The sequence below is a fragment of the Filicampus tigris genome, chromosome 4 (genome assembly GCF_054856515.1).
Source record: "Filicampus tigris isolate MCC_2025a chromosome 4, RoL_Ftig_1.0, whole genome shotgun sequence".
Classification (NCBI taxonomy): domain Eukaryota; kingdom Metazoa; phylum Chordata; class Actinopteri; order Syngnathiformes; family Syngnathidae; genus Filicampus; species Filicampus tigris.
Genome location: NC_141220.1, coordinates 25,127,982 through 25,155,786, shown reverse-complemented (window position 1 = coordinate 25,155,786; position 27,805 = coordinate 25,127,982). Strand labels below are relative to the sequence as shown.

At 41.0% G+C, this 27,805-nt stretch overlaps 2 protein-coding genes across 6 annotated transcripts in view; one reads left to right on the top strand and one right to left on the bottom strand.

Moving 5' to 3' along the window:
* The window catches only part of LOC147149075 (A disintegrin and metalloproteinase with thrombospondin motifs 20), a 105,051-nt gene extending 92,516 nt beyond the window's left edge, over nucleotides 1-12,535 (top strand). The window contains exons 31-39 of the mRNA XM_086027425.1: nucleotides 867-1,037; nucleotides 1,252-1,440; nucleotides 3,353-3,482; nucleotides 4,809-4,903; nucleotides 4,979-5,073; nucleotides 6,497-6,630; nucleotides 7,794-7,885; nucleotides 7,959-8,063; nucleotides 8,383-12,535. Of these exons, the coding sequence (XP_085883551.1) occupies nucleotides 867-1,037; nucleotides 1,252-1,440; nucleotides 3,353-3,482; nucleotides 4,809-4,903; nucleotides 4,979-5,073; nucleotides 6,497-6,630; nucleotides 7,794-7,885; nucleotides 7,959-8,063; nucleotides 8,383-8,472 (1,101 nt within the window). The 3' untranslated portion in view covers nucleotides 8,473-12,535. The remainder of the gene's footprint in view (nucleotides 1-866; nucleotides 1,038-1,251; nucleotides 1,441-3,352; nucleotides 3,483-4,808; nucleotides 4,904-4,978; nucleotides 5,074-6,496; nucleotides 6,631-7,793; nucleotides 7,886-7,958; nucleotides 8,064-8,382) is intronic.
* On the bottom strand, nucleotides 218-27,805 carry LOC147149074 (uncharacterized). 5 transcript variants are annotated; one of them, XR_015086398.1, is made up of 4 exons: nucleotides 27,371-27,805; nucleotides 25,973-26,154; nucleotides 16,929-16,989; nucleotides 218-1,044 (listed from the first exon to the last, which is right to left on the bottom strand). XR_015086398.1 is itself a non-coding variant. In XM_086027426.1 (3 exons), the coding sequence occupies exon 3, from the start codon at nucleotides 23,512-23,514 to the stop codon at nucleotides 22,513-22,515; it is 1,002 nt and encodes a 333-aa protein (XP_085883552.1). In that variant the 5' UTR covers nucleotides 23,515-24,135; nucleotides 25,973-26,154; nucleotides 27,371-27,805; the 3' UTR covers nucleotides 21,263-22,512. The 5 variants fall into 5 exon arrangements, 1 of the variants encoding a protein (XP_085883552.1); XR_015086399.1 differs by having other exon boundaries at nucleotides 218-428; XR_015086400.1 differs by lacking the exon at nucleotides 16,929-16,989 and adding an exon at nucleotides 1,238-1,429.

The following is a 27,805-nucleotide window of genomic DNA, read 5'->3' as shown; positions in this document are numbered from 1 at the left end:
AGTAATGTATTCTACTGAATGTCACTGCCGTTATAATTGTGACTTCTCCAAAAATGACTTTCTTCTTGAGGACTGCATGACTGTCAAAGGGTTATAGCGCCACCAATTTCTTTGGCATGCGGCTGAATACATTTTTTTTTTTTTACCCCTTAGTTAGTTAGTACCAACATCCTTCCTCACTACCCCCTGCTGTTACACAGATGTACACATGTTAAAGCATCCCATAATGTTGTTTTATTGGCTCTTTCTTGGTATCATTAAAGAGACAACCTGAAGGCTCTCTCTCTCGCTCTCTCTCCCTCTCCACTCGTTGCTGTCGTGTGGCTTTGTCCTCCAATGGCAAGGCATAAAAAAGGATCACCATGCAAGGACTTCTCCTGTAGGAATCTTAGCGGTGCTCAGAGGCCTGCCCACGTTGCCTTGAGAATCTGAAAAGAATTTTTGCCCAGGAAATAGATCAGCAGTCACATTAAAAAAAAAAACAGAATCCTTTAGAAAGTGTGCTCAAATGCTGAAACTGTAGCCTACTAGGTATGTGAACCCTGCAGGCAATAAATACAGTGAACCCCCGCTTTTCCTGGGGTACAGAAATCCGTGACTAAAAGGACTGTACATGTTCGGAACCAGCGGACAACTAATGCTTTTCATAAATTCATATTTATGGTCATATAAACACGCTTTTAAATCATCACTGGTGCTGAGGGAAATCAGCTGATCTTTTTATTTTTATGGGAGCACATATTGTATCCTTAAATGGGTCCAGCTGGTTGAGCTCAAGGCTGCTGCGAAGAACACCAGCGCCCCCGCTCTGTCAGCCCGTCTTCTCTCTCTCAGCGAGCACTGCTTCTCCTTCTGTTTGCCTGCAGTGTAACGCCACCTGTGGAGGCGGCGTGAGGAGCAGGGAGGTGGACTGCGTGGGCCCGACCATGACGCCGGCGCAGGCGGTTTACTGCGAGCCGGCGTCCCGACCGCCGTCGCGCCAGCCGTGCCGAGGGGCTCCGTGCCGCCACGTGTGGACGGCAGGGGACTGGTCGCAGGTTAGAACTGAAATACAGAAGACACACAGCCTGCTTCTGTACACCCTGCCGCATTCCAAAACATGCATGTTAGGTTGATTGAAGACCCTAAATTGTCCTAAGGTGGGAATGTGAATGATTATTTGTCAAAATCCACACAAATAATATGGAGGAAGCCACCGTTGCCTTATTATGCTAACGACTCTTTACTTGTTGTCAACCTGTGTGGCGTCAGTGCTCCGCTAGCTGCGGCGTTGGCTACCAGCAGCGTGTGGTCTCTTGCTCGACAACACCCTCCTCACCGGCCCCACATCTTTACGCCGCCGGCACCCGCTGCCCGCAGCCCCGTCCTCTGAGCACCAGGCCGTGCCTCCTCAAAGACTGCCCGCAGGCCTCCTACTGGAAAGTCGGACCTTGGAGCAAGGTTAGCATGCGGGGAAAGTTGGTCGGTTGGTTAAAAGGCAAGTTAGTTAGTTACTTTCTTTCCTACCTACGTATTTCCTAACATTAGATTTGTACATCTAACAGTAGTTTGTTAGTTCATCAGTTTCTTCCTTGTTGGTTTCTTAGCTTTAGTTAGTTAGCTTGTTAGTTAGTTACTTACTTACTTCCATGCTCTACTTCTATTCTAAGTGTCTTAGGCAGTCTGTTGGTTTGCCAGTTTGTTCCTTAGTTTGATGCTTTCTTATCTTACTTATTTGCTTACTTACGTATACTTAATTATTTATTGTCTTAGTTTCTTATGCAGTTAGTTGGTTTGTCAATTTGTTCCTTAGTTTGTTGGTTTCTTAACTTATCTTACTGGCTGACTTGCTTACTTATGTGCTATTCATTTCTTTGGTAGTTAGTTCCTTTGTTAGTTTGTTGGTTTCTTAGCTTATCTTATTTAAAGTATTTACTTATTCACCTAGCTTCTTGGGTAGCTTGTTAGTTTGACTGTTTGTTCCTTAGTGTGTTGGTTTCTTAATTTATCATACTTATTTACAGTATTTACTTCCTCACATGCTTTTTTTAGGTAGCTTGTTAGCTCATCTGTTGCTCGGTTTCTTGGTTTCTTAGCTCATCGGTTAGTTTGTTGTCGGGGTGACCGATATGGCAAAAATTTCATACCACAATTTTTTTTAACATAAAATCACGATCACGATTTTATCATGATTCTCTTTTTACATCGTGTTTTATGACTAATTTGCACATTTCTGACCATTTTCCTCATGTTAAACATACAAAACATATTCAAAATGTATATAAAACTCTAAAAGAAAAAAAAAAAGACATTTTAAGCCAGCTAAGCTTTCTGAACAGGTTTTAATTTGAATAGTGACAATTTTTATCAAAATGTGCAGTGAATGTAAACATTACGTAAACATAAAAACACAGCTCTAAGCGCGGGTCTAGTACTCTGAAGAGTCTTTTAAACCTCTTGTTTTCCACTGTTTTAATGGGAATCATGTCTTCAGCAAGGTAATAATAAGTCACTGCCTCAGTTACTTTTCACTGCTTGCTAGTTTTTTCATATGGCGTGCCCTTAAGTTAGTTAACAAATGACTGTGTTACCGTGGGTTGCGTTAGCTTGGAGCTAGTCGTCCGAACCGAGTCTGTGCAAACTTTGCAAATAACTGGTTTCCGCTTTCTCCTCCGAGAAAAGGCCAAACCAAATCGACATTGCGGATGTGGAGTTTCTTTTCGGGACCAACTCTGCTTCGCAGTGACTTTCCGCTATAGCTTCCCGCTACACAAACAAACACAGAGGTGGGCAGTGTCACGTACGGCGCACTGTGCGTGCTGTGATTGGTTGGTCGGGTATACGCGTCAGCGGCTTTGTGCCGCCATAGAGCTAAACTGTGCCATGTAGACGATCAAACGATCTTTCGGCTTTCTGAGATCGTGAGCACGTTGAATCGCTTAACGATCTAATATCGTTATATCGCCCACCCCCAGTTTGTTGATTTCTTTAGCTTCATGTTTTTTTTAGCTACTTACATTGTTATTTTCTCAAGTTCTCATTTTGTTCCTTATAGTTTTGTCGCATCTAAGTTATTTTGTAAATTAGCGTGTTTGTTTCTTAGCTCTTTAGTTAGTTTATGTGTACGTTTGTTAATATATCCTGTTCCTCCAATTTTGGGGGGGACTGGTCATCAATTTGCTAATTTAATAGTTGGATTACGGATTTCCACAACTTTGTAGTGTGAGGGTGCATGCCATGTGCAGATGACATTATATTTTTTTATTAAATCAAAGTCAGACGTGATTAGGATTATTGCCAGATACGCCGTGGGGCTAATAAAGGCATATTCTATTGCATTCTAGTTCATCATCAATAAATATTTGCATTTCAGTGCTCTCAGACATGCGGGGCAGGAGTGATGGAGCGCAGCGTGGAGTGTGTGACCTCCAAAGGAGCAGCGTCCAAGCAGTGCCGTCCCTCGGAAAGACCGGAGTCTCAAGCTGCGTGTCAAGATGGAGAATGTAAGCAAAACATCCCCTTCCACTCCCTCGCAGTAATGATATCAAATTGACTGTGTTGTGTATGTTGGCCAACCTCGTATCTGATTGTGTTTATAGAAACTCAACTGTTTTTCCCCTTTTTCGCTTCGTTTTAACCCATTAGCCAGAAGGGCGTCTCGCCCCGAAAGCCTCTTGAAGTGATTACCTCGTGGTAGGATAAATGGGCAGTCAGCGCTTTTCAACAAACTCTCCGCACGGTCAGGCCTATCAAAACGCCGCCTTCATTGTGAACTTGCGAGCTCTTGTCAAATCGGCAGTGGGCCAGACTTTTGCGCGTTTGCCCGGCCGGCCTCTGCCAAGCCGGCCCGTGGCGGAATTAAAACGATATGCTCGGACTAGAGCCAGTACTGCGGTCAAGTATTAATGCTAATCAGCACGATATGGCCACTGAGGGACTCTGAGCAAACAAGAGCAGGCAACACACATCATGAAACATTTAATACAACAGCTCGCCATTTAAGGAAACGTGAATTCATCATAGGGGTGTTTTCATCTTTTCATTCCATCAATAAGCATTTTATTCATATGACTCACAACCTCCTTTGACATGAAGCAAACTTTTTAATTGCAGAGGGTGGGACTAGTGTTCTCATGCAAGAATCGTATTGCTCTTTTCATGGTATACTTGCGCCCTACTGATTTCATATGAAATTGAACACCAGGGTCCTCAAAGGAGCCAAATAGCAGAGGACTGCAACAAGGCATCCGTAGGAGCTGTAAACGTCAACAAAAATGTCTTTTGTTTTGCACATGTCTTACCAAAGCTACCAAAGATGACAATATCCCATGTTTTAGGCTTTGTTCATGTTTAAAATTTACTGCACCGTATCATACATGTATAAATAAACGCTATACATCCACAATATTTAACTGTTGTCTAAAGACAGCAGCCATACAATAAATTAATGAATACATTTTAGCAAGGCTGGCCTCAAACCATCATGTCATCAACCCATTGTTATGATAGTTATCGGGCATACAAAGTTAGCGCATTAAGCTGTTTTCCAGGTTTGGTCATGTAATGTTCCACATATGACAGATTAACACAAGGCTTGATATCACTTTTTTTCACGGTCTTCTAAAATTGTGTGATTAATATATTATTGTTGTTGTTGTTGTTGTTGTTGAGTAAACAAAAGAGCCCTATTGATGATCGAATGTCTAAATTATGTTCACGTTCGCCGGATTATTGCTCACTGCTTGTCACGGAGGCCTTTGCTATCAGATGGTTTGCGCTAGTAAAACTCCATCAACACGCATGATAATGCTCCCGTTGTTTCCCCCCAGGCCAGTTATTCACCTCGTGCCGGGAGATCCAGATGCGACAGGGCGTCAGGATGGACGGTGAATATTACCTCAAAGTCAAGTCCCGCATCCTTCAGGTGCGTTGAGTGTCTACATATATTTTATGAGTCAGTTTCTCCACATGTGCTCACCTGCTCTTTCTTCTTCTGCAGATTTACTGCGCGGAGATGCAAACCGATTTCCCCAAGGAATATGTGACACTGCACAGCAGTCAGACGGACAATTACTCGGAAGTGTATGGCTACAGGTACATGATGGATAAAGTCAATATGGCTTCATGGGCGTGTTCAGTTAAAATGAACTAACCAAAACGCCATTTTTATGAAAGCACGTAGCATTCTTTTCCCAGCTGTCTTTTTTTTTTTCTGCTACTCTTTGAGCGCCGTTGATGTAAAATGCCATCAATTACTATGCATGTATAATGTTTTTTTTTTTTTTTTAATCTTTTAGGCATATGGTGGTATAACTTTATTGTCAGAGTGAAATGTTGGTTAGCAGATGCAAAGGAGTAGTAAAGTGATATTAAAAATTGTGCTTAAAGAGGAAATGGACGCAAACATTTTTTGTTTCAAGGATATGTTCTATGTAAGCCCACTAGTAGAAAAAGGGCATTCTGATAAATATTGCGTTTGTGGAATAACTGTTAATCCACTCGTTTTTAGCCATCTCAGGGGGCGGCCATTTTGTCTTCTGAAAATGACATCACAACTGCTCACAACGACCAATCACGGCTCCGATTCAGAAAACAGGTCAGCCATGATTGGTCGTTGTGAGCAGTTGTGATGTCATTTTCAGTCGACAGAAGACAAAATGGCCGCCCCCAGAGATGGCTAAAAACGAGTGCATTTTGCTGCTTAACTTATATTCCACAAACGCAAAATTAATCAGAATGCCGTGTTTCAACTAGTGGGCCTGCTGGGAACATATTCTTGAAAAAAATATGTTTGGGTTGACTTCCGCTTTAAAACACTAAAAGTTAAAACAATTAATTAACTATGCTTTGAACAATTTGAACTGAAAAATTGAAATACTTGGTATCATCATTTGTCGTAATAATAACTGGACATTGCTCTCCATTTGAATCTAACTTTAAAACCTTTTAAAAGTTAGTTCTTAATAAAATTAAATGAAAGCTGATTTTGTTCCAGATTTTGCGGGGGGAGGCCAGGGCGCCTTTAGCATTTGCTTTAAATTTCCTAAAGCGCGAGCCAGCTTTGAGGTTAGTTACATATAAAGACAGAAATTGGAAAGACAATATGCACAACTGCAGCTGTCTAGCAGCCCAACTGGCAATTGCGCCAAAGCGGACAAGCGACAAACCAGCAAAGAAAAGCAAAGGAAGAAAATCCAGATAAATCGGAAAACGAATAAACCGCTACATTAAGCACATAGAATACTGTCGACCTCTTGAGGATAAGCGGTTTGGATAATGGATGGAACACATGGAACGCAGCAGAAGTAAAACACAAAATCATAACCGCCCAACCCAGCAATAAGACCTCAGAAGCCCAACGCCCATCTCACATAAGTAAAGCGGCAAAGTGTCAAAATGAAAGAAATCACTCTGCTGCCTTGCTCATTTTTATCACGGGGGAGGGAAAGCACTCCATTTTGGCCCAATTGTCACTACGTGTACCCCGCTTCGAACTCTCATCGTCTGGTCCACATAGGCTGCTGAACCCTTTCGAATGCCCCTACAATGGCAGCCGTAGACAGGACTGCAACTGCAGGAACGACTACACCGCGGCGGGGTACACCCTCTTCCACAAGGTCCGTCTGGACCTGAGCACCCTGAGGATACTGAGTGAGTAATTACTTAGTGATTGCCTGTCTGCCAGCCACAGCAAGACCACACAAGGGCTCCGCAGTGCGTCATCGGGGCTCATTTTCTCAAAATCCCCTTTGCCCCTTCCCAAAACAAAAACAAAAAAAAACGAATAAATGACCTTCTGAACACGAGCTGATTCCAAACACGCCGGAATGAAAGGGGTCCATATGTGCACGTGCAGGCATGCACCCACTCATGATATCGTTATAATAATAATATGTCGGAAAAGTCATCAGCAAGCGGCCTTGCTCACTACACTCGCATCGCCATCGAATACTGCTAATTCGAACATCCTCGGGCTACACGGTGCTGCTCATTACGACAGTCAGCTCCACCTTCCCGACATGATTAGCGGATTTGCATGCGTGTGCGCGGGCAGAAGCGATCCCGTTGGCTTCATGTTCTCATCCTCCCTTTGCATGGTACTCATTTGGATTTGGCAGCTGGAAAAGAGCTGAGAAAGAGGCAATGAGTTCAAGATGAAGGCGGGTGAGATCCGGTGCCGCAGGTCGTTATTTATTTAATTTTATAATAACATTTTTGGCACAACACCTCTTAATCAGTGAAGACATCAATTAAAAGTTGGGCTTGACCCTTGCTTTGGCACAGTTCTTTTAGTCCTTATGCACGTCAATGAATACTGTTCAGAGGTGGGTAGTAACGAGCTGCATTTACTGTATTTGTCAGAGTTTCAACATACTTTTTACTCATACTTTAAAGTGGGAATCAACCCAAACATATTTTTTTCAAGAATATGTTCCCAGCAGGCTCACTCGGTGAAACGCGGCATTCTGATTAATATTGCGTTTGTGGAATATGAGTTGAGCAGCAAAATCCACCTGTTTTTAGCCATCTCAGAGGCGGCCATTTTGCCGCTTCTGTCGACCGAAAATGACATCACAAATGCTCAGGGCCGATCACGGCTCAGCTTCAGAAAACAAGTCATCCGTAAGTCCCTTACCATTTGAAACAACTGTGTGTTCCCACCACATTTTGCACATGTTCCATAGAAAGATGGAACATTTGGTTTTACAGGGTCTAAGAATGATCATACATACTAAACATAAGGATTTGCTAACGCTCAATAAAGTGTCCGCGAGCGCTTGACAATTATATTTCCAATCTTTGCTGTTCATCAGTCACCGACCTGCGCTTCTCCCACACTCCTGTTGGTCGACCTGTGCCCTTTGCCACAGCGGGTGATTGTTACAGTGCCGCCAAGTGTCCACAGGTTGGTGAAACATTGATGTATGTCCTACCTCTTGCCTTATCTGGCACAATGAGTGACTTGTGGATACTTGCAGGGCCAGTTCGGCATCAATCTGATTGGCACCGGGCTCAGAGTGGCCGAGGCCACCAAATGGACGTCTCAGGGCAATTACGTTTCCGTCAAGGTCCACAGGTCTGAGGTAAGGGACTTTTATGCAATGTCTTGAGTAGAAAACAATGGGGGAGTGTTATGTGTGTGTGTGTGTTTGTGTAAAACGGCCTTTGTACGAATAAACCCCCGTGCGCCAAGGACGTACGGCACCTTATCCCCAATAACTAACCGATACGTGCTGCGGTTAAGTAAATACATTTCTCTGGCTACTATGAAGAAAATGTTGTATGGTTGTCATTTTTGTTTGATTTCAATCCACGTCACTGAAGAAGAAGCACCAGCGACATTTATTCCGTTGCGTCCTGCCCTATTTTGCCCGCTTCTCTTTGTCCGTCTCGTCTCTGTAGGACGGGACAAGAATCTATGGCCGTTGCGGTGGTTTCTGTGGGAAGTGCATTCCTCAGGCGCACATCGGGCTCCTCCTTCAGGTCCACTGAGGATCCTGAGCACTGCTGACCAGCGAAAACTTGCACAGACACTAATTGGTAGGACGCCATCGACATCGGCGAGCGTGTTGCAAAACGGTCCCCGACTTCACCAAAACACGTGGTGACTCTGTGTTATGCAGTGCCTTTAAAGTTGAACTGTCAATATTTGAAATGATGAACGATAATCAAAGACGATTGGCCGGACACTGTTTTGCGAGACACGAAGGGACACAATCGTTCACCGACTGACTGGGAATGCAACCAAATGAGGAGGGTTTTACTGTTGTTCTGTTTCGATGATGTTATTTTCCTTGACAGAAGCAATTGTCTTTGTGAAAAAAAAACTCAATATTTTGTCAGTTATGCATGTTTACCATGACTTGTATGCCTGTATTACAAAAAAGCAGCAAGAGTCAGTAGCCATTTTAGCTAGCCTCAATGTGTTGGTCTTATTTTAGCTTGTCTCAGCTGACCTTAGCTTGACCTAGCCTCGCATATCTTCGTTTTGTTTAACTTTGTGTCCCATCTGAACATATGTTCACGTAGCCTCTTTTAGATTTGTTGTTTCTCAGCCTGTTTTAACTTGTCTTAGCTAACCTTATCGTAACGTAGCCTTGTGAAGCTTTGTTTGGTTCGGTTCTGCGCCCTTTAGCTCAAATTATTTAATTTTAGCAAGACTTAGTTTAACTTAATCTAGTTTCTCTACGTTAGTTCTTCTCAGCCTGTTTTAGCTTCCCTCAGCTAACTTTAGCTTAACCTAGCCTCGCCTGGCTTTCTTTAGTTTCACCAATTGACTTTTAGTTTGTCCCAGCTAACCTTAATTTAAAATAGTGTGCCATATTTTATCCTGGTAGTTTGGCTCATTTTATTTCAACGAATCTTAGCTTAATCTATCTTTGTCTTTTAATTTATTTTATCTTTGCTTAGTGTCGTTTAGCTAGTCTCAGCTCAACTTTAAGATGGTCAAGCCTAATTTAGTTGAGTAGTTTAACACATTTCATTCTAGCCAATTTTAGTTTAACCTACGTGGGTTCTTCTCAGCCTGTTTTAGGGCGCGTTCGGAAATATGCTCCAAGCGCGCAGTGGTTCACTCAAGAACGTTTGGAAACTTCGGTCATTGAGAGTGCTGATGTGCGCTTTAAGTGCGCATGCAGTATGTCAGGCAGCACAGGTGGAAACAGTTCGAGCATGAGCTGCTGATCGGTTTCTAACAAGTTAATTGGAGGGGAGCACGCTCTGCCTCTCCAAACTCACCACGTTGAATGTTGTAAGCGCATCAGAGTGAATTTCAGAACGTATCCTTAGTTTTCCTCAGCCAACCTTAGCTGAAGCTAGCCTTACCTGGTTTTACTTTAGTTTTGTTTTAGTAAGTGACTTTTACTTTGTTTTCAAAGGTTATCTTGAAATCGCCTATCCTAGTTCATCTCGTTAGTGCAGCTAATTTTGTTTTACTCAATCTTATCTTAACCTCGCTTAGCCTCTCTCTCTTTAGTTTACCACAGCCATTTTGCGCTTATCTCAGCTAACCTTAGCTTAATCGAGCCTACCTGACTTTGCCTTTGCTTTTAATTTGAATTTTGTGTGTCTTTTAGTTTCTCCCAGTCAACCATAGTTTAACCTATCTTTCGGTTCTCGGTTCTCAGCCTGCTTTAGTTTGTCTCAGGTAGCTTTTTCTAAACCTAGCCTAGTTCCACTCGGTATAGTTTAGCTAATCTTATTTTGTCAAGCTCAACCTTTCCTCTCTCAGTTATTTGTCTTATTCTTTGTGTGTGTTTGCTGAGATAAGATAGAATAGACTAAACATGGGAAGTCTTAGCTTGAACCAGCCTCTCATTGCCTTGTTTAACCTTGTATTAATGTATCTCAGCCTTTTCCGTCTTGTTTTGGCTACCTTAGCCCTAACCAAGATAGTTCGGCTTGGTATACTTTTAAGATGTTATTTCAGCAAGCTCAGCCTTTCTTCCCTCAGTTCAACATATCTTGGTGTCTGAGTGTTCACTGAAGCAAGCTGCAATTGGGCAAAACTTGGCTAATATTAGCTTAACCCGGGCTCTGTTTGCTCAATTTATCATATTTTATCTTATATCAGCCTGTTTCAGATTGCCTCAGTTAGTTTGACCTTGGTATAGGACGGTTAGCTGATCTTATTTTAGCTACCTTCGCCGCTGTTCTCTCAGCTTAATTCATGTTTGTGTGTGATCGCTTAGACAAGCTAAAACAGGCTCATTTTAGCTCAACCTAACCTAGCTCGCCAAGCTTTGCTTTTTTTTACAGCAAAAACTAGAAGATTTGGGAACAAGTTGCCTGACTGACTGATCTGGCTTAGTGACTTAAACGTCCTCATTTTTTGTCATTGCACAACAATTTCCCAAACCTCGCATGGTCATTTGGGTACATAAGAGGTGCTAAAATTGCATCACCAACAACATCAAGTGATTTCTTTAACCGTTGACCTACCTTACTGATGCACTCGAGATCATCGGAAGAAGTAACAGTATATTTTTAGCTTTGTGTAGTTTCCTCTCAACAGTACTCAAGAACTACTAAAAATCCACAGGAAGGCCACTTACTGCCATACGGATACATGATGACTCGGAGATGGCTTTTGAAAACACTCTTGGTTTTTGTCTTGAATGAAATCAAGTTTTCTCATGTACGCACGTTTAAATGCTAACAGCATCCCCTACCTCCGTGTATGTATGTTTGACCATATTTATTCCCGAACCACGTATGTGTTAACCATTGCAGCAGCGGCCATCATCAAGTTGTTGTTGATGCATCCGCTTTCAAACAACCAGTTTGTAGCAAATAACCACTAATCGCCTGAATGGTGCTCGTCAAGACTACTAGAATGATTACCTCGCAAACACTGTTCGTCAAAGTTTGTCTTACAAATATAGGATATAGCCGCAAAGCTTATCGGCTTTCCGCACTATGGTCAAAAGTTGTGGGACAGTCAATAAGGGGTGTTGATGTTTCCCAAACCGTATTTTACATGATAAAAATCTCACATTTACATTCTCAGTGGGAAATCTGTGCTTGTTTAGTTGAACACAAAACTATTCTGTTATCCGAATGGCAAGAAGTTGTTACACAGGGTCATTGTACTTATTGCCATCTAGTGGAAAAGCATTTGATTGTTCTTGTCACTATACGACGCTGGTATGGATAAATGAGCAATTATTTTGTAGTGTTACGCAAGTATTTTAGGATTCATCCAGTGAAGTTTTCTCACACAGGAGTTGGGAATCACTGGATTAGACAACCTTATCTACATGCCTTGGCAAAATATTTTGTTCAATTAGAATTCTGATAATTGTGTAATATTGTTTTTTTTTTTTTGTTTTTTTTTTTTAAACATCTAGTTTTAATTGATTTGATTTTCACCACCTGTGGGTGTCCCATTACTTTTGTCCGAGCAGTGTATCGCCGCAAGAATTGTCACTACCCGTATCGTGCAGGCTAACTCGTTAAAAAAAAAAAAAAAAAAAAAGGCTTTAACCAAAGTTAGAGGTTAGATGGAATTGTATTATTGTTGTTCTCATACAAAGCAGCTTGTATTGGTTGAATTAAATTTAATTGAAATGAAAATAAAAAAAAATAAAAAAGTCAATGAGCAGCTAGAAAACCTTCATTCATATCGATGAAGGCCAACTTGTGCTATGAGGTCTGTATCAGAAAATGTAAAGAATACTTGATGCACTATGTGCCAAACATTTTTGTAGAGATGTAATCCTGTTCTTTGTAATAACCGTGAAGACTTGTAACTTATATGTGCTATTATTTGTAATATTCATACTTGAACCACGTGCTACAGTATGAAAGATCGGCATTGCAGAGAAACGCAAACGCGCTCGTCTGCCTGCCGCTTTATCCAAAGATGTTTTTTTTTTTTTTTAATGAATGCTAATGTTACCTATACATTATGTACAGTACAGTATGTAGCCTGTATAAATATAAGTGAAATATAAATTTATTTTGGTGCTTTGTTACTAATCGTACCAATACTGTATGTCTTGCCACTACTAACACTTTTGGAAAATAAGGAATAATAAATAATGAAACAAAAGCCCTTTATTTGTGTTCTTTGCACAACCTCTACAAACGCACATCAGATACTACAGTGGATAGAACTTTCCCGAGCAGCAAGCACTTTTAGCTTTCCAGGGGCGATTTTTGAGTATGTTTTTTTTTTTTTTTTTTTTTTTTGCACTGATAGTTTTTAATAACCGTTTACTGTACTTTTAAGGAGCTTTTAATAACAGTTTACTGCCTTAACTGCTGAGCGACTTCTTTAGTATAAAGGAAAACACCTTATGAATGGCTGTCCACTCTATTGGCTGATGCACAACTATGTTATTCAGACTCCATTTGAATAGGGAACATATTTTTGCACCCCCGTCTATGATCTGGGTTAGGTTTCCCGAATGGATTGTGTCAAACCTTAGAGCAGCGATGGGCAACTGGCAGGTATGCCACATTCTAAGTGGCCCCTTGATTAATCCCCGCCGCCATCCTTTTAATTATTATTATTTTATTTTTTTTACAAACCCTAAAAATTTGGCAAAACAACGCTGATGAACATTCAACACACATTTTCCACGAAAAATAAGGGGGAAATCGGGGTAAAAATCCTGGCAAACCGGGAAATATGCAAAGTATGAAAACATATTGAAAAAAAAAAAAGGATGCAAATCTGTGAATAATTGAATCAGCGGTTGCCAAATTGTGAATATATATATATATATATATATATATATTTTTTTCGTTTGTCGAAGTTGGTAATCGGAAACAAGCCCGTTGCTAGTCGGAAATGATAGTCGGACCGGCCTATAGACGATTACTATTTGGTCCGTCCGGACAAAATGGCGGATAAACGGACGGCGGAACGGTAGGCGGAAGGTGATAAATGGACCACGATTTTTAGTAAAATGCCTAGCTCTGCCAATCACCATTAGATGACATAACTTAAGACATGTCTTAGTTGTGTTTACACTGGGTCATATACTGCTCTACACTACAACATGAGTAGGCCTAATAATTTATTGCGAAGTCTTCAATAATGTTTTTGATTGAGTTTATTTTTGTGAAAAAAAATTACAAATTGATTTGTTGGACTTAATGTTGGTTTCTTATTCAGCAGTTTTGTGCCATCCTTGAATAGTCATTTTTATGTGAGAGCACTTTACACTGGGTTATAAATTACAATATGTGGTTATTTTGTTGTTTGCTTCAAAAATAAGGTGTTTGTCATACATCTGGTTATGAAGTGAACGGTCCTATGTACCCTAACGTAGCACTGATGAAAAATTGCGCCCCCCCCCCTTGAGCATTTAAATTGCCCATCTCTGCTTTAGAGGTTCCACTGTTTGACTTTGTGTCAACTGAACACATGATTGACAGTATTTGGTCTTCAGGACAAAGGTGCAGGTACCCCAGCAGAAGGCAATGTTTATGCAGCAGTCACTTTTCTGGAGATAACTTTGTACATTGAAAACAGATCCCTTGGTCCTTCAAGAGCCGCTTTGATTTCTTGCCAGACAGCCGCCTCTGTTCCTAAAAATCTAATCTGAGGATTTAGGGACCTGAAGCATGACAGTCGCTCCCCTTCAAGTGCAGTTTCTCCCCATCGCACTTATCTTCCCCACTCGAGAAAAGGCTTCTCGGGCATATAACACAACTGAACTGCAGAGAAAATTGTCATAAAAGAGAGGATAATGATTGATGTTTACTATCAAATGCATTCTGCACATTCCTGCATGGTCTGCAGTTGCAACATGCTTGGATGGAATGCTAACATTTGGCATCCTGATATTTAAACATTAAATCAATTTTTTGGGAGGGGCGGGGGGGTGCGCGGGTTATTGCATCAAAAAGACAGATTTACAATTTGAATAAAATGAATGTTACATTTTTTTTCAAAAAATGCCATCAAATTCTATAAACATTGCCAATTCGTTGAAGTATTTATTTAAACGTGAACTTGAATTTATAGTCGGCTTGCACTTAGTGACCCAAAAGAAACGTTCTTTCCTGGGTAAACAGTAACCTCTAGTGATTATAATGCATACTGCACCCACTGCAATACATAAGGTAAAATTCTAATTGAATATAGTAAAAAAAAATATATATATGATTCTTTCCAGGAATTAAAAGAAAAAGATCATCATAATTATTATTTTGTTAAAAATAAATACATAAATGAATACATAAATGAATATAATCGCAATCATAATTTAAAAAAATACAAATAATGAATAAGCCAAATGAAAATAATAATTAAGACAGAAGAACACAAATGAATAATTGTAATACTACAACAACAAAAATGTACCCCACCTAGACAAAGACAGTTGGGATAGGCTCCAGTATCCGGGTCGGATAAAGGATGGCTGGATGGATGGATAATGATTATGAAAAATAATGAATAAAATGGAAGGGAAAAAACACACAAACACATTAAATAATGTCGTAATAACGATGACTGTTGTGAAAATAATGAAGAAAATGAAAATAAATTAATATATAATAATAAACACAATACTGTACATATTAATTTCATAAAAATAGTTATCATTATTAGGATAAGCGGTTCAGAAAATGGATGAACAGATATAAAGAGCAAGACAACATAAATCAATAATACATTAAAAAAAGAAAAGTTTCAAAGTAAAGTAATAAAATAATTACGTGGGAAACATTGGACGTAATAACTGCGTACTACCAGAAGGTGGTAGTAAAGTGTCATGTTACCGCATTCACTTTAATTCACTGACGTAACTGTCTCCGAGGTAAAACTCACGGGAAGAAAAAAAGAACTTTGAACGAATAGTACTTTCAAATGTGTATATATTTATATTTGGGTCTTGTACCTTTAAAAGAAAGAACACATTTCCCTCAAACTCAATTTAAAAGACCACTTTTATTCCTGGGCGTAAATGTAAGCACCAATATGAACATGTAATTTTTTTGCTCCCTGGAATTGTGAAGCCTGATTTACTATTAAACCACTGCGGTAAGTCCACATTGATTGTGTCTATTTGTAAAATGTTATTTATATTTTTATTTATGAGTGTGCAACATGCTACAAATGATAACACACATTTCCTGAACTGCATCGATAAACAATGATCAAGTACCTGACCCATGAACAACACGTACTGATGCTAATACTAACACAGCACGAGCAGTGTCCCGGCTGGTCCGATAGAGCACTCAAGTATTTAATTTGGGGTCCGTTTCCTAAGCATTGTTGCTCTTAACCATTATATACCTCACCAACATCCTTTTGAACCCCCTCAACCAACTCGCATGCACCCCCACGACGCAACAGTTGGCCTTACCCTATATCAAATTCAGCGTTTTATGCTCCGTGTCTACTCGAAAATCTGTTAAAGCCCCCCCACACATGCTCACCGAGACATGACTGACACCCAGGAAATGGATAATAAATAGAGCGGGGTGGCAGTGGTGGTGGTCTCCATGTTGGACTCCTCGGAGGGGAGGGGGGGGTCAAGTATGTGCCAGAAGCCAGTTTGCACATGCTGTCTATTGCTTGTGCAACACTAACAATTTTCAGTTCGATCAATTTGAGTTGGAAGGATATCGGTACAAGACGGTTAATGAAGTGATGGTTAAATCTTCAAACAACACAAGATGGTTAGTAACTGCCAGACATTTTCACACCCTCTTTAAACCCTAACGTTTTGAAAAAATATATAAATAGGTTCCTGAGATTGAATGGCTGGACTGTGAAAAGATCTATAAAAACGTTTTGGGCAGCGAATGAGTTAAATACTATCTTAAAACTGCCGGGTCAAAAGTAACCCAAATTGGGTGAAATAACTAACCCAGTGTTGGGTCCAAAGGTGACTGAGCCAGTACAGTACCAGAGTTATTTATACCCAGCAGAATGGGTTGAGTATTTGACCCTGGGTCAAGATTTTGATCCAAAAAGTGCTACCCATACTGATGAGTTACCGGGTTATCACTATAGCTGTGGTTAAAAATAATAAGGCATTTTATGACCAACACTTTCCAAGAAGAAGCAACAATCACCTGTCAGGCGTCGCCACATCAAGTCAAGGCACTGGTCACCTTTCCACCAGTGAACAATTTCCAGAGACTTAATGGAAGTGAGGCAATCAGTGATTACTTCATGTCCAAACAAAAACCTGCTTTTTTTTTTAAACAATGTAATTCATTTAGGACACAGGCACAATTATGAGCAGCGACACAGTGTTTTCCTCTTGGAAAATACTTTCCGCGTGGAAAAAGTTGGTCTGTGTCAGCATAGGCTGAAAGTGTGGGACCAGGACCAGGCAGGACCGTCCATATAGGGGAGAGGGGAAGGTGGGCTAATTATTTTTAACAGCTTTAACACTCTGGAGTGGGTTTAATGTTGTGGTTCATGTAGTCAGGGTTCTTTTTTTTTTTTTTTTTTTTTTAATAAATAACAATGTTACCTTTGTTCTGTAGCTGCTTGCGTCAACGACATCCATGTTCATGAATTGTTGACCTGCTTTACTGCAAGAAACCAGATGATTTTGAATAATTAACAAGTATACAGAAAATAATGTATTATATTGATTGAACATCCTCACAAGCAAGAACCCAATATGCAGTACAGTACAGTGGTGCCTTGATATACTGTGAATGAATCGAAATGCCATTAATCGGCTCCTGCCACGCCATACGAAATGTTGACGTTTTTTTTCCACAAGAAAATTACCATCAACATTAACTCTCCGCATAACATGCAAACACAGAAAATTAGAACAGAAAACATGATCAATATTGTTCTTCTTCGCTGGTTTTATTCGAAATAAAATCCCTCTTCTCTTGCCGAAAGTCATCAGCCGTGACCCCAAATGAGGACAAGCAAAAGGACAAAAAGTTGCTTTTTATTAACTTTTGTGTATGTAAACGTTCCATAAATTACCACCCAAAAAACCTCATCCACTCTAATGTGTCGGACTGACACACATGATTTTGAAAAATTACACAGAAACCAAACTTGAGGTTTCGCCCGATGAGCGCTAACAGCTGTTTGCAAACATCAAACGTAACCAGCGTACATTCACTTCACATCACTACAAAAATCAACCGCATTGGTTCAAAAGACGCTCGCAAATCAAACGCATTTCACGAGAACATCTCGGTATTCTGCGTGGAATATAAGTGGAAGGGACGCTCGCGAGCTCCTCACACCATGCGACGGCCAAAATGTGATTTGTGAGTCACGACGTCGACCTCCCAGCTGCTCGCCCGCACGTTTGCTGGCGCGAGCGCCATTGAGCAGACTGTCTATCAACTGCCATAAGGAGCCCATTTAACTGGGATTTATTGGCCCAAAGATGTGTGATTACATGTGTTCTGATTCGAAATAATACCACAGGAAACAGAAAAAAAAACAAAAAACAACATGCCACATTGAATGCATCAGTCAGAGAACATTGCATGCTAATAAACAACAATGATGGAGGAGAACAAGGGTACCCACATACATTTTATTGCCGAGTAGATCGAGGGCCGCTGCAGCACAGCGGTGATTGTACGTGCACACTGTACCATCCAGAGCTGGAGGCACAGCGAAGGGTAAACCAACTAGCATGTGTGTTTGTTGCTATATTGCTAGATGGTAGCATCCAAGTGTTAGATGGATAGAAAAAATAGTCTAATGCTATCTATCTATCTATCTATCTATCTATCGTACTAGTAGGCATAATGTGAACCCTATGTAGCTAAGCTATCCCACTAAACAAGCGTACCGACTGTAAAAACGTTAGCATCACTATGTCCTCATTAGCTTTGTGAATTGGTACTAGTGCATTGGTACTAGTGCAATTAAGTCTGATTTCTTATGGTCGACCCTAGTGCTTTTGATGTGCTTGTTTAGACCCAGGAGAGAAAAAATCCTGAAGTTGTCCCTGACAAATATTAGCATGTTAGCATTGTTTCCACTCTACATACTTCATCACCGCTTTGTGTAACGTGAAATCTTTCACGGTATGCTTCAGTGTTTTTTTATCTTTCGCGGTATGCTTCAGTGTTTTGTTTATTATTTTTCTTTTAACGCATGTCGCTACCCTGCTATATGTAAGCATAAAAACTAGAAATTTTAGCATATTATCAGGTCCCATTAGCCTTTTTTAAAAGTACATGTCTACTAGGTAAGATGTGCAATCCCCATGGCTCTGCCTCAATGCCTATGTTAGACATGCTGCTAACCTGCTATGTTAGCATGCGAACTGATAACATGGTTTCATTTGATCAAGTCCGATTAACCTTTTGCAAGACCGCGAGTACCGCTAAGAAAGCATGAAGTTCTTGTGGGTCCGGCTTTGTTCTTTGTTTTTGTTTTTTTGTTGTTTTTTTTTGTTACTCATGTTGCTAGGCTATCCTGCTAAATGCTAGCCTATAGACTGAATGTTAATGTTGTGTCCAGCCTCTCTATGACGTGAAATCTTTCTGGGTCTTCCTTGTTGTTACCTTGCTCTTCCAAATTAGCCTCCCAAATTTAGCATGGTAGCATTTTGGATCGACTTGAGACTTAAATTGACAAGCTTTTTTCGGAGCAATTCTAGGGGGGAAAAGCCTATCTTATCTCCATGGTAGCCATAAACAAAATACAAACACATTATTTTGTACAGAGAGCTTATCTATTTGAGTGATAAAAGTACTTTTAAAGGCATTTTTTTCCCCCAGGTGAGGTCGGCTTGGAACCAGAGTGCCTTTCAAAGGGAAGAAGCCAGGCCACACAGTGAGGCCTACCAGTGTGTTGCACTGATGCTTCCCGAGATAGACGCCACATAGCCAAAGCAAAAACTCGGTGTTGTCAGCCTCCCCCCCGTCACACCTTCACACCTCTCTCATCTTGCGCTTTTGTCGCACGGCTTCACTAACACGCCGTTATCCCCCGCATGAATCCACGGACGCAACAAGGCTGACGGGAATCCATTTCTCTCAAAAACAAAAGCTTCAAACTGTCTGCACAATAAACGTATACTGGCTATTCTTTCTGATGCCCGGTTCTAAGTTAACATTGGCACTAGAAAGCTGCGCGCGTTTGATAAATGTCACGTGGGTAGACACAAGATGCTTATTAAAGCAGGAGGTGGAATTTTTGCTCCATCTGATTTCTATCAGGTACAAGAGCATGGATGGTTAATTTGCCTGATAGAAGCGTTTTTATTAGAGAGCCGGTGGAAATGATAGAGCAGCTTTGAAAGCTTTAAAAACACAGGCCGACTGGACTTTTGAGTCTACAGCTGATCCTTCATATAAAGTACTTCACCTGGATTTCATAAGTGCATCCCAAATAAAGACAAAGCGCCGAATTCCACCTTGTGACAAATAAAAGAGTGAGCAACATCCTGACTGCTTTAATGACTGCGGCACGTACGCTATCATAAGAGAGGACTTTTTAATGCACTTTTACAACCAGTCTGAAACTTTTGTCAAGTGGAAACCCCCCCCCGACAATGGATGGAGCAAATATAACAGCAGTTTTTCAAAGGGAAAGTTCAAAGTAGATTTGAGCCGTGTGTGTGTGTGAGCGTATGTGAATAATAATATTTATATTAATAACAACATATTTTGTCGTTAAAATTTTGAAAAATAATTTCCTAAAATATTCACTTTATAGTCACTCTGGAGATTGAAATGTCCATTCAAGTAAAATAGCCCAATTTTGCGGGGTGGTTTTGTGGGTTAAATGAATAACCCCAAAAGTCGGGTCGGTCAATTTTTATTTAAGTTTAGTTTCAACAAACTAAGCCATGTCTTCCATCTACTGCTGACATTATAACTTAAAACCACAGTTGATGCATATTGGCAGTTGGCCCCCCGTGGATTCGGATGTTCATAGATTTTTTTTAATCCATTTTTTTTTTCTTCAATATATATATATTTTTTTCCCCATTTACAATGTTTTTCATGGAATAAGCATGTTGAATGTTTATCAGAAAAAATGTATGGGTTTGTAAAAAAATATCCCCCCATTTATTTATTTATTTTATTTGTTTTATTAATCAAGGGGCCACTCAGAGTGCAGTCGTGGGCCACGTGTGTCCCGCGGGCCGCCAGTTGCCCGTGCCTGTCCTGCTCTATGTAAACATTGTCCATCAAACCCATTTGCTCATCTTTGCCCGATGTCATTTGCCATCAAAAGTGGCTTCAAATAAACAAAACGTTGACGTGAAGCCAAAAAGAGCAAGACTGCTAACCCCTTTCCCCCGACAAATCTGATTTCAAACAGCCTGCAGCGTCCGCTAACCTCTGATTTTCTGATTTGCTCGGTACATTCCGCAGACTTGGCATCCGGCGAGACGGCGAGCGGCCCCGGGAACCATCTGACGTGGGCATAAATACTTTCCACGGGTAATTGACCCCCTTTTTTTTTTTTTCCTTCCCCCTGCACGCCGCCATCAAAAGCGTCGACGGCCTCTGATTGAACACGTCTCAGGGCCGAAGCCCAGAATGCATATGAGACGCGTTTCATGGAAGGTAACGCACATCCGGACGCTTCTTCGAGAAGCGTCGTTGCTCTACCGAACGGATCCGCGCGCCGTGTGGAGGGAGCGCCAGCGTCGACAAAAGATGACATTGCGTGTTCGTTTTATGCCACCGTGCTCAGGGGGCCTCCATTATGAGACTGTCACACAGCATTAGGCCAGACGGCAGACACTTTCATGTGCGGATTACCATTCGCCCGTTGCAGATAATACATATTTGTTTTAGCTAATCCGTTCCTCTGTTGATTTTTTTTTTTTTTTTTTTTTTTTTTTTTTTTGCGGGAGTAGTTGCTGCTTTTAATAACTTCTTGCAAGCAAGCACATTTTCAGCACGAGAATGACGAAAACGGAAGAAGCCGGAACAAAGAATGGTGTTTGGCAAACATAAGCTGCTTACTACGGCGAGTATGAAATGTAAAACTTTATTTCACCCCAACCGCATCACCGTCGAAGAGTGGAGGTGCTAGAAATGGACATTCAAATACAAATTAAAAATTACTCAAATCAATTCATATTTTTTTTTAGTAGTTGTGAACTTGAGATATTTGAATCATAAAAGAACTTTTTATTGAGAAAACGTCATGCACTCATAAAAGAGAGAAATGAGTGGAATTAAAGCAGTATTTTTTCCCCTAAGACTTTCACCATTACGAGAACAAATTCAGATTTAAAAAAAAAAAAAAAAAAAAAAATTAAATTTCAAGAAAAAGCCATTAAATCATGACAGACACGTTAAGAGAGTTGTAATATTGAGACTAAAGGCAGATTTTATTTTTTCTGAAGAAAGTTGGAAAATGAGAAGCCGTGCACATATATTTTTGAAAGAGTTGTAATATTTGGAAAACCAATTCCGATTTTATTTCTTTTTCAAGACAAAAATCTTTGGTATTATTACACTGAAAGCCTTTTTTTTCAGAAGAATTGCAATATTACGAGTTTAAAGTCATATTTTTTCAAAACAAAGTTGTAATATGCCAAACATTATTTGTGTGTTGTTTTTTTTAAGGTATGTAATATTCCAAGAAAAGATTGTGATATTCCAAGAATTCAAAATTCAGTCTAATAAAAGTAATAACAATTTTTTTTCTACAAAAATCATTGTCTTTTAGAATCGATAGTATTCACAATCAGTTCCACTTTTGATATCGGCTATAAATGCCATCAAAATCCGTTATCAAGTGTTGTTTTGATTTGACTTTTGTAAGGCCGTCTCAAGTAAATTGACGTCCCTAAAAACCTGAATTCAAAGTCTTCTCTTATAAAGTTTAAAATCACCATGGCAGGGAGGAAAATAATGAATACCAGTGAATATTCTCCTTCATCCCGGGTCATTTCATTCTCAGGGCATTGAATCGACCGTCGTTGGACCCTTCTGGTCGTCTGCAAAGACGTTTCGCATCTTCAGCACGAGGGTAGAACTGACCGAGCCTGCTCGGGTGGGAGCCAAAACCTCTTCAAAGACAACCAGAACAGTCCAGTTGTGAAGGATTCATTGCCCAGTGGAAGAAAAATAATCATTGTAACAACTTAGGGTTCACATATTTGGTGTCTGGGGGTTCTTGGTCCTGGGCTTTGGGACTGGTGAGGGGTCTTTTGCAGCAGTTTGTTTCAGCTGTGGACGCTTTTCACTGGGCGTAGAAACACTCGGCTGACGAGTCCTGGGTAAAGGCTCTGGAAATGCAGGCGAGGGAACATCTGCGGGGTTCATGGTCTCGTAATCTGGGCTGTTGAGCTCAGATCCCTGCCGCCTTAGGGAAACCATTCCGAAGTCCCCTTTTCCCGAAACCCGCATCGCTGTTTTGTCGCGTCCGCGGCGGCAACACAACACGGCGACGGTGACGAGCAGAAGAAGAAAAAGAGCCGCTTCTCCCGCCAACACGGCTATGATGGTTTTGGATGTAAAACAAAACAAAGTCGGTGACGCAGGTGATGTCACCGGGGGATTTTCACAGGCCGGACGGACAGTATCACTCCTTTCCGTGCTGAATCTGTTCCTTACCCTACATGCGAAACTCTTTTCCCTGTCCAGTGGTACGTTCAAAGTCTGCTTGGTTGCACCCAATACGTTGACGTCGTCGACGGTCCACGAGAACGTCAAATCGTGAGGATTGGCCACGTGACAGTTAAGATCGACAAACCCGGTTTTCAGGTCGCAGACGTAACCAAGCCGCGGTTGCGACACCTTGTCCAGGGTGCAGAGTCGGCCGTTCCACATCGTGATGAGGGTCCAGTTGGGATGCCTCACGGTGGCCTGGTACCAGCCCCCGCTGGAGAGCTTCAGGTTCTTCAGCAGAAGGGAACCGGTCTTGGAGACGTCCTCCGGCTTCCCGGCGGACACTCTCGCTTGCTCCCGGTTGAAAATGACGGTGCCGTTGTGAGTCCACCTCAGCACGTCCGCGTTGGCCAGATGGTTGTAAACAAACGGAAGCTCCATCGTTTGTCCGACCGAGGCGTACAAGTCGCAGGCGTCCTTGTCGGCGGGAGAGATGGCAAAAGATCCACGCAGAGCGATCGCCACGAGCATGGCGGCCAGCATGACTCGAGAGTCGCCAAATCCAAAAAGAAGGAGATCAAAAAGTGGTGCAAGTTGCTACTCTTACTGCGATGAAGTGATCATTGTGAAGCCCTTAGAAAGAAGTGAATCTTCTAGAGGAAGGAACTTGTGTTGGTTTCAGTTCTCGGAAGACGGCAGCGAGTCTTGTCATGTTGCAACACTGACAGACATGGGTAATGTATGTATTTGTTGGAAGGCGCGTGGGGTCGACTCTTGTCAACACATTTTTTACAGAACTTTTACAAATTTCTTGTTTTGGATGGATTGATTGGTTGGACAGGGAAAGTATGGGCTGCAAAAGTGTGGCAAACTTAGCAACAGTAACTAAGGACAGGGAAGGGCTCATAGTTGCTTGTAGTTGTGACTTTCGGGTCGTCACCACACCAAGTCACTCTCATAAGTCCTTGGCACAGTTTTTGCGCCCGATTCCCTTCCTCGCGCAACGTACCCGTTTTCTATCCGGGTTGGAGCATCTGGATCGTTATCAGGCTCCCGTAGAGCTTGCTGATGAGCTGATCATCTGAATCAGGTGTGTTGGAGGAGAGAGACATCTAAAACATCCAGGAAGGCGGCCCCGGAGAACCGGAGTTGCCCACTCCTGCACTACACGCCCGTGTGGGTGTGTTTTAGAGAAAGGGTGAATTAGATTAATTTTAAGCAGATCTGGACTTTTTACAAAAAAAAAATTGCCGTCCGTCTATCCGCCTTTTTGTCCGGTCGGAAAAAAAATAGCAATCGCCGACAGGCCGGTCTGCCTATGATTTTCGACGGGCTTCTGTTAGCGTTGCCGACTGCCATCTTCGACAAACTACCACTCGTGCAAATACTCAAAATGGGCTTCCGACTATTTTTCCAAGTTTCCCGTTTATTGCCTACAAAACGGGCGTCCGGTCCGTCACATCGGCGGAATGCATAGCTCTGATTTTAAGACTGCAAAAGCTTTGTTATTCAAATAAACCATTCCAGGCTGGAGACACATAATCAAAACAAATTCTGGTTTACAAAACTTTTTTTATGGGGTAAATCTCTGAGATGACATCAATCAGTCATCACGTTCAAAGTAGTTTTCTATAAACCCCCCAGCAGTGTTTCCCATAAAGCACACTCATATTTCTTTTAGCTTTTAGCTGACAGCGTTGACTCGGGCTAAACTGGAATGAGTTCATTTTTGGGGGCGAGAATCTTTGTGTAATTTCCGACAATTAGCGGTGATTCACAACAACTCTCCGTAAATCTCAAAGACGGGCAGAGCGGCAACACCTGTTTCTGTCCGCTTCGCCGCCGTTACGCGTTTTCCTTCCCCGAGGGAACAGATGCATGTCAAATGTTAGCTATGCCCGCAGGGGGGGGCGAATGCAATGAATTCCTCTTTGCAAATGCTGTAAAAGATGACAACGTGCAAGATCGCCCCACGCCAACTGGCAAATAAGAACAACGTGTTGCCAGAGATGAGCACACTTCTGTTTTACGTTATATAATTACCGTGTTATAAGTTTCTTCAGCTTAATGATAGTCGTGGAACCGAAGCATTCCAAAAGTCAGCATTTTTTTTCCAAGCCTGCCGTTGTGTAAACTTGCATGCATGCATATTTTTTTTTAAATTTGGACATAGTGTTATGGCCATTGGTTATTCTAAATCGGTATTATATCTGACATTTAAAGTTGACTTAAATAAAAAAAAATTTAAAAATCTCAAAAAAAAATCATACTCTTCTCAAAATGCAAATCCATTATTGGGAATTATCGAGATCGGGCTCCCTCAAGCGGTACGTGAAAGAATCACCGCCGAAGGATAGTTCAGTTGTATTTAACTTTTAAGTTCAATTCATTTGCATTTAATCTTTTAGAACTTTATGTTTTAAACATCTATTAAAGGTAGAATTTCACAAACAATTTTTAAACTCTTGTGTACTGTGCTGTTCATTGAATTGAATTATTACCCTGGTCAGAGATTTGACTTTTTTTTCCTCCAAACGTATTTTTGAGGCTGATTTAAGAAATATCTTGTTTTTTTTCTCACACATCAGGTTTTTGAGCTATTTTCATTTTTGCTTTTAAGTTTGGCCCTATAAAAGCTTGAGCAATACAGATTTTACCATGCATTGTCACTTATAGCTATGACGTTGCTGAAAAAAAATCCACCTGTTGATGTACCTAACCCTTAATTCATAAATGTTACTAAATATGTGACTATATTGCATATTATTTTTATTTTATTATTATCAAATGAAATGAGGGTGGATTCGGAATCAGCACAAAAAAATCTATAGTTTGCTTGCATCTCTGATTTCAATTTTTTTGCAAACCTTCAAAATAGAGTCGTTTTCATTTTCTTACATCCAAGCACAGTGTTAATGTAAAAAGCGCACATAATTTGACATAATGTACTACGTCTTAGCACTACAACAAACAATAAAAGGTGAATATTGATCGCACTCACTGAGTCACACTGAGAAGGGAAAAGGGGCACCACGCTTTCATCCCCTAAAGGCCATCCAAACTCCCCGAGTCACGTCTGGTCAAAGTGCCTCTCGAGCGTCCTGCTGTCAGAGCGTCCCGCGTCCATCTGCGGCCCCCAAATTACACATCAGCCAGGCAGACGCGCTCCCCGGGACTGAAAGCCTGAAAGCAGGAAAGGAGGCCAATTAACCCGCAGACAGACTCTTTGGACCTGTGCCCAATTAAAAGGGCACATCGCCGGTTTGATATTTGGCACTGAGGCAGCAGTCGTGCCCGAGCTACTAATCCTGGTGACTCTTAAATGTATTTACTTAGCAATCGCAGTAAGCACATTAAGAATTCCCTGGTTCCATTCAGCAATTATGAGTTGATCAGCTTAAGTTTGGACTTTTCCCTAAGCTTCCAATTAGAGATTATTGGTGGGCAAAAAAAGTGGTTTTGAATGCGTTAGGCTTGTCATTAGACTATTTGAGTCTATAATACCCTTTATTTTTTCAAACTTTAAAAAAAAAAATTATAATTTTTTTTTTAGTGACATAGAACGTTGCATAAATCATGCATACATTTGCGTTACTGAAATTTACTAGCATCTCAGTTAAAATAAATAAAAAATTCAAAAAATTATTATTATTTTTTCACTATTATTACTATGATTATTATTAGTTCCTTGGATATGTGTTTTGATTTTGTATTTATTGTATTTCATTTTGATTATTAATACTATTAATTTGACTTATTTTTAAATGAGTTCACATATACACTTGATACCAAAAAAAATCTACATTGAATATTAAGGTTATTTATTTCCATTTATGACTATACCTGGTGCAAAAAATAAATATGAATTTATTTATTTACTTTTGACGTTGTTTGGGAAACGGACATTAGGAATTTTAAAAATGTTTCGTGAATTAAATGCCCAAAAATTCAAACATTTTAATCAATTTTTTTTAGTTTGAAACATCATCACATCATGTGACCCATCAGCACACCGCACTAGACTTAATTTTTGTTAGCATCCAAGAAATGTGTTTTTTTCTTCTACTGTATTTCATCTCTCATTACTGCTTGTTTTCTTCTTCTTTTTATTTCCCTGTAGTCTGCGTGTCCTGTTGCACAATGCTGCCCACCACAGGTCAGTTTGGTACTACAACAGACAATGTCTGTTGCAATTCATAAATATTATCGGTTGATTACATTTCATACACGCGTGACAGTTACAGGAAGTGAATGAGAACATTAAAAACTACCGGCGTGTATATGGGATGACATTATATGGACAAGATCTCCAATCTCCCACACAAGTACGGAAACAACCATTTGTCATGCATCCCCTCCCACTACTTCCTCAAAATGGCCGAAGAGAGAAAAAACAGACCTTTGTGTTTTTTTTTGAAAGAGTTCAAGAGATCACCGTTGATATTTCCTCTCGCATTACACGCTTCTCTAAACTGTCTGGGAGGAGAAGGAGGCGGAAAAACGAGGGGGGCCGCGATGCATCAAACGCAAGACTGGGCCGAGGGCTTATCGTGACTGCCGTCACCGAGGAGGAAGAGGCGTCTTGTGTCATCTTTGTCATGCTCGGGACCGGCTGCTTTTGGTCACCGAGGAACAATATCGAAGAAGCCGGAGCGAGCGTCTTTGATGTGGGTGGGGGAGGCGCTGCACGGCGGGTGATCACTCATTTCCATCTGCGCTGAGAACAAACCTCCCGTCGGTCGCTTGGAGTTCAAGTTTAAACAAAAGACATGGAGCGTTCTTGTTTATTTCCGAGTTTTATGAATGCCGGGAATCGGCTCCTTTGCCACTTACT

Coding starts and splice junctions, on each gene's coding strand:
- LOC147149074 (XM_086027426.1), bottom strand. CDS start 23,514: ATGCTGGCCGCCATGCTCGTGGCGATCGCTCTGCGTGGATCTTTTGCC.